General features: G+C 50.1%; 1 protein-coding gene across 1 annotated transcript; it reads left to right on the plus strand.

Moving 5' to 3' along the window:
* The first annotated feature begins 2,033 nt into the window (after positions 1-2,033).
* Positions 2,034-5,278, plus strand: POMC (proopiomelanocortin). Its single transcript, XM_044262543.1, has 2 exons — positions 2,034-2,165; positions 4,464-5,278. The coding sequence occupies exons 1-2, from the start codon at positions 2,034-2,036 to the stop codon at positions 5,127-5,129; spliced, it is 798 nt and encodes a 265-aa protein (XP_044118478.1). The 3' UTR covers positions 5,130-5,278.
* Positions 5,279-11,396: the final 6,118 nt, after the last annotated feature.

Consider the following 11,396-nt stretch of genomic DNA (forward strand, 5'->3'; position numbering starts at 1 on the left):
AATGGAAATCATCCCAGAATGGCCAGCCTTGAGGAGAATTGAAGTATAGTGGAGGGGACTGCCAGATCTGTATGATGTTGCTTCTTTCTCTATTAAGATGTTATTTTACACTTGCCCACGGTGATATGTAATGACCATTTTTCTGCCTCTCTTGTAAGTCTGACCCAAGTGTGCTGTGTGGCCTCAGAGCTTTAATCTAAATTGCTTTACCCACCAAATCTGGGCTCCATTCTTGAGCTGGAGCAGCCTGCCCCTGGTCAAGACTGGACACCAAGGTTGACTGATGCTCTCCTGTTTGCCCCTTCAACCTGAGGCACTCATGGGCCAGCTGACTGACTCCCAGCGCCATCTAATGGCTGCTCCGAAGTCACTCAGGTTGTGCCTGGCAGTCATTCAAGAAGGGAGCCCTGAGCTGGCTCAGCTTTGGGGGGAAGGAGTGGAGGCGGGGCAAAGAAAAGGAAATGCTTTCTGAACTAGACAATGAAAGCCAGAGAGAACTTTCATTTCCAAAACCTTATCCAGAAAAAAGATTTGGCCACCCCTCCACAAGTAGGAGATTTCTTTTAGGCGAACATTTTAAAATGCAAAAGTTCACTAGGACAGATAAGAAAATCAGCCATCCACACCTTAACGTGAATTGCTTTCCTCAACTTAATTAGGTGTCCTTCTACAGCTGGTTGAGCTCTTTTGAAACCCAAAATGATTGTGGGTTGGTGTTGAGCTAACGACCAAACTCAGGATCAACTCTGGAAGTTGAAATGGGTGAGGGGTGAAAGGAGACAAGATAGTGGGAGAAGTAGAGGGCTGGGGAAAGTGTTGGGCACAGGAGGCAAAGGGCCGCACCAGTGCTCCCTTCTTTACTGCATCCTGACCTCTTGACTTCTGCATCTGCCGAGAGGTAATTGCTGACTTCCCCCAAAGTATCTTTGGTGGGTGTTCACATTGGGAGGTGGGTAGTTTTCTTCTGTTTTGTGTGTTCACCTCCTTCTTTTCTACACTTAGAGCATCTTCAAGTCCAGCTAGTTCAGACTACATTTGAGAGACTTGGAGAACAAGAGGAGGTCCAATATGTAATTTATACAGAAGATGAAACAGTTTTGAAAGAATGGGGGTCTGCTTTAAAAATAAATATCTTCAGGGGCACCTGGGTGGCTCTGTGGGTTGGGGCCTTTGCCTTCAGCTCGGGTCGTGGTCCCGGGGTCCTGGGATGGAGTCCCGCATCGGGCTCTCTGCTCCGCAGGGAGCCTGCTTCCTCCTCTCTCTCTGCCTGCCTCTCTGCCTGCTTGTGATCTCTGTCTGTCAAATAAATAGATAAATAAATAATCTTTAAATAAATAAACAAATATCTTCAAACCTGCAGGAATCTGAGAAATAGTGATCATCTGAGTGATTTGTGTACAGGACATCATATTAGGTTGCTTGAGATTTTGGCCAAATTGGCCAGAGGTTTTATTTGCCTTTACGCAAACCTACTATTCATAGGAAACAAGAGTTTCTGAAGAATGATAGGATCCTAGTGGATGAGGAGGAGGAGACTTGTCTTGAGCAGGAATTTCAGAGTCCCTTGTCTTTCCCAAGTAACATCTTGGATCTGGAGTGTTAGAACTATGGCCTCATAAAGGTGGTGAAATAGGAAAGTTCAGGGAAACAGGAGAACTTAGCCTTGCTTGTTCTGAACATCCAAATTATTATCTCTCTGGACCTCATTTTCCTCATCTCTCAAATAACGCCTGGAACAAATGATCCTAAAATAGCTTCCAGTCCTAACCTTCTTTGGGGTCTGATTTTTAACATGAGACAAAGGGGAAATTGCACATAGGTTGCCCAGGTCCTTCTCCCCTCCTCTCCACCACAACTCACACCAAACTTCTCCTTGAACTGCTCCTGTCCTCAAAAAGCCTTGAGCTCCACAAGTGAATGTGTTGTTAATATTGGCTCACAGTCCTTCCTGGTCAGTGGCCAACATTGTTCTGCTCCTTGCAGGGGTCCCACCAATCTTGTTTGCCTCTGCAGAGCCTCAGCCTGCCTGGAAGATGCCGAGATCGTGCTGCAGCCACCCAGGGGCCCTGCTGTTGGCCTTGCTGCTTCAGGCCTCTGTGGAAGTGAGTGGCTGGTGCCTGGAAAGCAGCCAGTGTCAGGACCTCACCACGGAAAGTAACCTGCTGGTATGTGGGCTGTGGCCGCCATCTTGGTCTGGGCATTGGATGGGACTGCGGCTGGGACTGGGACAGCACAAAAGAAAGGGGACTGGGGAAGGGGAAATTCATTCCCAGAGATATGGGTAACTCAGGGCAGGGTAGGAACAGAAGGAACAGATCTCTAGGGTAAAGTCAGAATTGAGCCAAGGAGGGGAGCAAGCAGCTTCAGGGATAGGGGTCAGGTCCACAGTTTCTACTTAATTATCTTCCTTATCTTCTTGTATGAAGACCACTCGGTTTTAGCTATTTAGCGATATTGCTGTTAAAATAATAACAATGATAGCAACAGTAATAATAATTGTTCCCGCTATTGATTCTACATTTTCAATCTTTTAGACTTACTATTCCTTATAACCTTGTACCACTTGACATTTTCATTCCATTTCTACTACCAATTATAAAGTCAGCTAGGTGGTACTGCAAATCTTCTCTAGCAGGAGAAGGAAAAACCCGGTGCCATTTTCCTCTAACTGCCAAATGTCTTCTTCTTCTGGAGGACTGACCTGCAGCCTTTCCAGAAGCATGTAAAAGCCATTTGTGCCAAGCTGGAATTGTGTGTGTGTGTGTGTGTGTGTGTATGTGTGTGTGTGTCTATTAAGAGGCATAAATGAGAAATTATACCAAGTTAAGGACTAAAAGACACACTGCCAGTATCAGTGGATGAGTTTCATCTGGCTGCCAGCACCTGCCTGGTGAGGGTAGAATGAACGTCACTACATTCTGTGTGCTTTGTCCATGAAGAAGTTAGTTATGGTGAAGAGAGAGAGCTCAGAAACACAGAGGTTTCATGTACAGTACAAAACAGAAAGAGCCCAGGGAATTCTGTCCATTCTAGGTCAGAGAGAAACCCAAGAGACTGTTGATTGGAGATACCCACTGCACAGCCTCTCCTACTGAGAGCCCACCAGGGAAGGAGCAGTGGCCATGGTCAGAGTTCTAGCCCCAGCTCTGCCACTGAAGAGTTGTAGAAACCTGCCAAGTTCTTTTTACCTCTCTGATCCTCCTGCTTGCTTATGTGTCCAGGGAGAGGAGTGTGAGATAGCTTTTACTTTCCACTGTTCAGCAGCATCATAATTCTAAATCCCTGAGTGCCTTCTTAGCGCAGTAGGCAGCGCGTCAGTCTCATAATTCTAAATCCCTGGAGTATGAAATTCCCAACTCAGCAGAGTGGGTGGGATCCTTCTGTTTCCTCCTTTGCAGTCCCAAGTAACTGAAAAATCAAGACTGCAGGCTATAGGTCATTTTCTCAGACAAATGTGTACCATAGTGGAGTTGTCTACTTACAGAGAACAGAGACATATCCTTCCTGACCCAAGCAATGGAAATAATCCTGGTTGTTTACTCCTCCCTCCAGTTAGAATGAGATGACAGGGAAGGGAACTACTCCCTCCCAAAGCTCACTGATTGGGGAAAGTACTGGATCAGCTCAAAAGACTTGAAAGAACCAAAGAAAGTGCCAGATGGCATGGGAAAAATTTTGAGGCATGGTACAGGGAGATGGCTGGGGTAGGGAATCAGTCAGGTGTGCAGATCATGGGGAAAGGTTGAGGCATTATTGGAAATACAGGCTCTAGAGGCCAGACTTCTATTTCTCTCATCTGAATAGATTCTCCTCCAAATTTCAGGGGTGCCTGGGTGGCTCAGTCAGTTAAGCAGCTGCCTTTGCCCAGGTCATAATTTCAGGGTCCTCGGTGGAGCCCCGCATTGGGTTCCTTGCTCATCAGGGAGCCTGTTTCACCCTCTCCTCCCGACTCATGCTCTCTTGCTATCTCTGTCTCTCTCTCTCAAATAAATAAAATCTTAAAAAAAATCTCCCCCAAATTTCAGCCCAATGCCCCTCTCGGACTCACACAGAAGCATATTTATTTATTTAATTTATTCAGTATTCATTAAGTGCCAAAGATGACCACCATTTACCATTTTTTGATCAGTGCCTATACATTAAGATAAGACACTGACCCTGCTCACTAAAGCTCTGGGATAAGTAAACCCACGAATGGGATGGGGGTATTTGTTGTAGCTGCCAGGCAGAAGAACCAAAGGGTACAGGGACCAGAAGAGGCGATAGGTCTCAGGCGTCCGCGGGCGCCAACAGGACGGGGGCGGGGGGCAGGGAGGCGGCAGCTGCCGAGGCCCCAGGTCCTGCAGGCACGTGCTGAGAGCCGCGGGCGCGCAGAGCGCAGGCGCAGCGCGGGCTTCCGGGTTGCTGGCCGTGGGCCAAGGCTGCCCTAACCACGCCCCCCCCCCCCCCGCTCGACCCCGCAGGCGTGCATCCGGGCCTGCAAGCCTGACCTCCTGGCCCAGACGCCTGTGCTCCCCCGCAGCGGCGACGAGCCCCCGCTGACCGAGAACCCGCGGAAGTATGTCATGGGCCACTTCCGCTGGGACCGGTTTGGCCCCCGGAATGGCAGCGCGGGCCAGAAGCGCGAAGAAGAGGAGGTCGCCGTGGGCGAAGGCCATGCCCTGCTGCCCGCGGGCGGCCGGGAGCTCCGCGGCGATGGCAGCGAGCCCGGCCCCCGCGAGGGCAAGCGCTCCTATTCCATGGAGCACTTCCGCTGGGGCAAGCCTGTGGGCAAGAAGCGGCGCCCGGTGAAGGTGTACCCCAACGGCGCCGAGGACGAGTCGGCCGAGGCCTTCCCGCTCGAGTTCAAGAGAGAGCTGGCCGGGGAGCGGCCTGAGCCGGCGCTCGGCCCCGAGGGCGCGGCCGAGGGCATGGCGGCCCTGGCCGACCTGGAGTACGGCCTGGTGGCGGAGGCCGAGGTGGCGGAGAAGAAGGACGACGGGCCCTACAAGATGGAGCACTTCCGCTGGGGCAGCCCGCCCAAGGACAAGCGCTACGGCGGCTTCATGACCTCCGAGAAGAGCCAGACCCCCCTGGTGACGCTGTTCAAAAACGCCATCATCAAGAACGCCCACAAGAAGGGCCAGTGAGGGCACCGCGGGGCCAGAGGCTTCTCTCCCCCCAGGAAGTCGACCCTAAGGCCCCCCCTCTCCTCGCCTGCCCTCCCGCCGCCTCCCGGCCTGGGTGTGCTCCTCGCTCAGGCCGTGACGGCCCGATAGTCAGCCTCTTCAAGCTGACTGTAGTTAGGAAATAAAACCTTTCCAGTCTCACATCTGACTCCGGCTCTGAATGTCCACGGGGCGAATAAAATAAAAATACATATCCATCAAAAAAAGAGTAGCATTGGGGCGCCTGGGTGGCCCAGTGGGTTAAGCCGCTGCCTTCGGCTCAGGTCATGATCCCGGGGTCCTGGGATCGAGTCCCGCATCGGGCTCTCTGCTCAGCGGGGAGCCTGCTTCCTCCTCTCTCTCTCTGCCTGCCTCTCTGCCTGCTTGTGATCTCTCTCTGTCAGGTAAATAAATAAAATCTTAAAAAAAAAAAAAAAGAAAAAAAAAAAGAGTAGCATATACTGATCGGAGGGACAGTGGTTTCCACGTGACCACGTGGAAGTGTATTTTCTAGGACACAGTGGGAATGAAGAGAAGATGTACCCCCGCCCCATGGGTGTTAGGGGAATCGTGTAGGAGCTCCCCTCTATGAAAGAACAAAAATTAAGCTGAGTTAATCTGAAGATCTAATTGGCTTTATTGTTTCATGAGTCTAGTAGCATCCCGTCTAGCAAATAGAAGGAAGCTCAGAATGGTTGTACAAGATGGAAGGTTTTTATAGGAAGGAGGGTTGGGCGAGAAGATGATTAGGGAAAGAACTGTTCAGGGCAAGGTCTTTCCCTCGGAGGGAAAAGCAGGGGGGGGGCGTCTCATGCTGACTACCTAATCTTTGGGGTGGGGGTGTGTGATGTGTGTGCATGCCCGGTGTGCACGTTTGCAGGTTGAGAGGGGTGGGCAGCAAATGGAAAGGACCCATGTGACAGATTACCTGATTGGTGCTTATCAGGAAATTCCTGATCAAGGAACTAGATTTACATTTCTGGGGGAGGGTGCAATTAGGTAAGGTATTAAGCCCCAGTTTGGTGACTTGGCTGATGCCATTCTGGGGGTCTGTGGTTTTCTTTTTACCATGTCTAAGAACCAGCCCAACATTGTCTGAAGCTCACTGTTGTTGGCTGTGAGGTGGGAAGCTGTGGTAACACCTCCCTGCATTCAGCTATCTGTGTGACCTTGGGCAAGTGTCTCTACTTTTCCAAGATTTGGTTCTCTCATCCATCCACCCACCCCTTCCTAGTGTGAGGATTAATGAGAAAAGAGATGTGATCTTTTTATCACTGAGAGGCTACGTGTGACAGCTGAGGGTGGCTGACAGTTCGGACTTGGCTGCTCTCTCAGGCTACTCACAAATGTCCCCAAACACTTGTTCTAACCTACATAGACACACCCCACCCCCTCCCATGGAGACACACCTGTACAAATACAACACAACATACACAGATGCTTCTTTTAGACCCTTAGGCTCCAGCCTTCATGGCTCTGTCTTCTTGCCCTAGCTATGCCCAGACCCCTTCCCATGTTGCCTAGCCACAGCCTTTCTCTTTATTATACTCAGTGCTCGGCCTCAACTATCCCAACAGCTTCCTAACCAACCCGTGTCCTTGTCTCCAGTCCGTTTCCTTCCCAGCCCACCATACACAAGTTCTTCAGATTAATGTATACAAAATCTTGCTTTCCTTACATTCCCTGGTTCAAGAGCCAAAAGTCACCCCACCCCAATTTGCTCTCAATGTCAGATTTCACGGGCCATGGACTCTCGTCCATCAGCTTCACTCTCCCGACCAAACCCCATTTCCTGTGTTTCCACTGCCCGGTCTTCTCATCCTTCTTTTCCCTTCACTCTTCCCCCTCTGCCTGGAACGAACTTCCCACCTTCCCCCACCATTGTGAAACCCTTTTCTAAAACATGAGCCCAGGCTTGACTGCAGTTTTGCTGGGGAGACTCGTGATCTCTTCCAGCTGAGTCTCCTCATTCTCAGCCCTGCAGGGCACACAGTCCGGCTGGATGGTAAGTTCCTAGCTGCACGCATTCTTGTGTTCTCTTCAGGGAAACTCCACGGTCCAAAGGGCAAAAGCTTCGGGTTGTATCTTTTTCTTTCTTCTTTTTCTTTTTAAGTAGACTCCAAGCCCAGCACCCCTGTTTCTCTTTCAGATGTCCCATAGCGTTTGCATAATGCTGGGTCATGGATTTACAGCCACACATACTGACAATTCACAAGAAACAAAAATACTCATGTGCACACAGAGATCCACACATATATGTCGATTACATTAGACATAGCAGTGAATGGCACAGATCAAATCCCGCTGGGAAACATTTGTGTATGGCATGTGCACAGAGATCCCCATATTTTGATGCTCTAGGAGTTCCTAATTAAAGAAAACCGGAACATACCCTGAGTAATCTTCTGTAAAGGGAATCGGAAAGCCCTATTCTTAAGCCTAAAATCTCCCCTATGGTGGGTTTTTTAATGGGGCTAGAGTCCAGTCGCTGTGAAGAAGAAATGGCCTAGGCTCTCCCATCAGAATGCTCCCATGCTGGGAACCCCAAGCCTGGTGTTTACATCTGGGCAGCATCTTTTCCCCTACTCTCCTTCCTTTTTAGGTGCATAAAGTAATGGTAGGTGGAGGTGGCTAAATGGCAGTATTTAATGTTGGTATTTTCAGATCCTGTTTGCATCCCCCCAAAACCATTTACTTTAAAGAAACCAAATACACAACCATGTGGTGACAACATTAACATTTATTTGAAAAGGGCATCATGAAGACTCATTGGGAAATCGTGACTAATAGTCCTAGAGAATAATCTCGCTAAAGAATTCTTCTTCGTACAATCCCCCCCTTACTCCCACCCTCTTTCCCCTTCCTTGAAATAAAACTAATTTGACTCAATGAGTTTAAAATACAGAAAACTGCCACAGGCACTAATTCTGTGCTCCCACATAAATACGTCAGCTGTTATGTACATATATTGTCAACTATCAACTACGTTGCACGCACGTGTGTGCACGTGGGCAAACACACTCTCATCCAGGTCAGGAGGGTCTAAGTGGACACAGACACGTCGTGATGTACGTGTAATGCCATAGTTGTGGATTTCCAGCTCTGCACTCCACAGGCCAGAACCGACGGTCACGGAGGAAGAGCTCAGAAGGGGAAGGGGATAGCCTGAGGCCCCAAGGTCCCCTGAAGGAGAAAGACCAGGTCAACCTGGCCATGCTAAAGGAGAGCCTAGAAAACTGCCCTCTGTCCCCAATGGGCCACTGAGCCCCATCCACAGTCCGTGTCTCCTCCCCACCCCCTCAACTGGCCAGGCCCACCATGACCATTCTGCTGCAATCTTCAGATGTAGGGTCACTTTAACCAGAAGATTTCTTGGGGATGAAGCAGCAGCACAGGACCTTAAACCTCCTCAGACACCATAAGATACCATGTTTCAGCAGGATCTGCCTGCCAGGGTCTGTGGGTTAGGGAAAGCAGGCATGATCTGCTCTCATGAGCTGTCCTCCCTGTCTACCTTTATTTTTTATTTTTAAAGATCTTATTTGACAGAGAGAGAGAGAGAGGCATGGAGAGAGGGAATACAAGCAGGGGGAGTGGGAGAGGGAGAAGCAGGGTTTCCAATGAGTGGGGAGCCCAATGCGGGGCTCGATCCCAGAACCCTGGGGTCATGACCTGAGCCAAAAGCAGATGCTTAACGACTGAGACACCCAGGCGCCCCTTTCCTATCTTCCTTTAAACTTAATACTCGGCTTTACTCACAGGCCTTCTCCTTCCCCAGAGACCCCCACAGGCCAGTTGCCATTTTATGGTCACAGAAAAGGATTGGAAGAAACAGCCTCACTTCCCAGTGACCCTCCGTGTGACCAGGTCAGAAGGCCTGAGGACCGTGTAACAGCAACAGGAAACTATCATGCCGCAGGGAAGAGAAGCCCTAAGGTCTGGCTTTGAGCTGTTTCATGGTACCCCAAGCTGCTGTGATTCTTAGGCCAACTGAAACATGTTCTCTGGGACCCAGGCCACCCAGGGCAAAGGGCAGCGTGTGTGTATGGTCCTTGACTTCTCCATCCAGCACTGTGGGTGGTCCCCGCCCACTTTTCACTGCCCATCCGTCTGTGGGAGAGGCTGGACAGAAGACAGCATCTGAGGGAGCACCTTTCTAATTCTTCTCACTTCCTTGGGCTCCTCCTTTGGTGAGGAGGCATTTAGGAGTCAAAGAACCACTTATCTCTGCTTTTCAGAGAGAGGAAAATGGGAACGGGTACAGGGCACCAGGGACCCCACTGAAAGGAAAACAAGGAGCCTCCAGGATCCTACGGGGACTGTCTGCTGAGCTGCTTCTTACCCACTTACATGATTCAACCAAATTAACAGGACCTTTAAAGTCTCAAATACATTCATGCCTTAAGTAATGCGAAGAGTGGTAACCAGCCCTGCGCCGTGGCCTCAAAGCAAGAGTCCTCTATGGCTCCCAGGAGCCGCTGCTTTGGATGGGCTTGTTGGCTCAAGCCAGAGAGAGAGGCAGGACGCAGTGTCAGTCACGTGACACAGGGCCACCAGACACCAGAGGGCTTGGAAGGCAGTAAGCAGTGACTTTAAGCCCGAGGCCTGGGTGCCCATAACAGTCTGCTTTGCCCCTCTCCCTGGGCTCACGGGAGGGGAGTGTGGGTGTGAAGGACACTCCGCAATTTACGGAGTAATTGTTCCAGGTAAGTCACTTTATGGTTTCTGACTCTGAGGCGTATCTGGCTAGGATCCAGGTCCTACTTCCTGCTAGTCGGCAATCCAGTATTCTACCGAATGTAAGTTTCTAAATTGAAACTGAGAAGAGGGTCCTCAAGAAATGGCTAGTTCCCCCAAAAGAAGCACATCTTTGCTAAGCCCTGGTGAGGTAAGGAAAGAGCTGCTGTGGACAGAGACAGGGGTGAGTGTAGGAAGAAGAATGGTAACTGAGCACCTGCTTCTTCACTCCATTCGAGGGCGGAAGAGGGAGGGGCATCCGGGTGCGCCTACAGATCTCTGGTTCTGGTGCTGGGTCTAGAAAGAGACTCCAGCACCACGACATCCCAGTCCCAGGGCCAGGACCCCGAGGGTATGTCCCAGGGTGCAGCTGCCATGAATTAACCCCCAAAGTCAAGTGGACACAAGGAAGAAATAGGGTTTCTCATCAAAGCCAAGCAGGGGATACAGATGGAAAGATCTGGTAAGGAAAGACCCATTTGTGGCTCAAGATTGAGAGTTTCTTTAAAGTTTCTTCCAAAGGTCATTTGCCTTCATATTTTATTTTAAAATTTGTTTCTTAATAAAGAGACAGTAAGGTAAAGAGAAGTCAAAGTTCATGCTTTATAAATTTGGGCTGAGCACTAGTTAAGAGCCAGAGCCAAAAGCCACAGGTGGGGGAGGGGTGGGGAGCAGAAGCTGAGATCCTTGGGCCTCGTAATCATGCAGGCCATCCAGAAGCCACAGGCCCTTAGCACAGAGGCACCGACCTGAGTGGAAACTACAGGATGAGTGTCAGATAGCCCCCCTATTCAAAATAGTTATTGCACACGTAATGGAAAAATGCACATGCTAAGGTTTTCCCAGTTCTGGGAAAATACACCTACTTACCCTCATACCCAGGCTTTCACTGTGTATCTGTGCAGGGCTGTGGGCACCAGTGTGACCAGAGGGTGTCCCATGAAGCCCCTTCCCCTTAGCAGAAACATCCTGCTTCTGGCCCTTCACCACACAGCCTAAAATTGTACCCTAAGAAGGGATTCCTTTGGGTCAAGAAATCTCATTCTCCCTCTTTTTAAAAAGCAAATTCTCCAGGGAGGAATCATTTGACCATTCACACCTTCCTGCGAGTTCCATCGGCTCAGAAAAGTGATGGGAAGTTTTCCTGGGAGACAAGAGAGGGGCTATTTGGGACCATAGGGTGCTGCCATGGGAGGAGACCCAGGAGGCTCCGGAGGGACAAAGGCTCCTGGAGGGGGGATGGGTGAGGGGAGCGGAGAGAACATGGCGAAAGGCCTTCTAGCTCTGCCTCTGCACATAGATAGGCAGGGCGCTCAGCAAAGATGGAAAGCCAGAACCCAAAGGGGTCCCCATTGCGTCTCCCCAAGCCTCAAGTTTTCCAGTTGGCATTGATGTCCTGACTTTGCCCAAAAAGCGAAGAGATCATTCCAATATTGGGTGCCAGATCCTTCTTTCCTTGAATGAAACATCCAAAAGGTTGACTCTGACATCCTTGAGATGCGAAATGCTATC

Source organism: Neovison vison, chromosome 8, assembly GCF_020171115.1.
Source record: "Neovison vison isolate M4711 chromosome 8, ASM_NN_V1, whole genome shotgun sequence".
In the NCBI taxonomy this organism is placed as follows: Eukaryota; Metazoa; Chordata; class Mammalia; order Carnivora; family Mustelidae; genus Neogale; species Neogale vison.

What these genes read in the sequence shown, in the direction of transcription:
- POMC (XM_044262543.1), top strand. Translation starts at nt 2,034, where the DNA reads ATGCCGAGATCGTGCTGCAGCCACCCAGGGGCCCTGCTGTTGGCCTTG. An exon ending in CCACGGAAAGTAACCTGCTG is followed by an intron (nt 2,166 to 4,463) that starts GTATGTGGGCTG and finishes TCGACCCCGCAG; the next exon opens with GCGTGCATCCGGGCCTGCAA.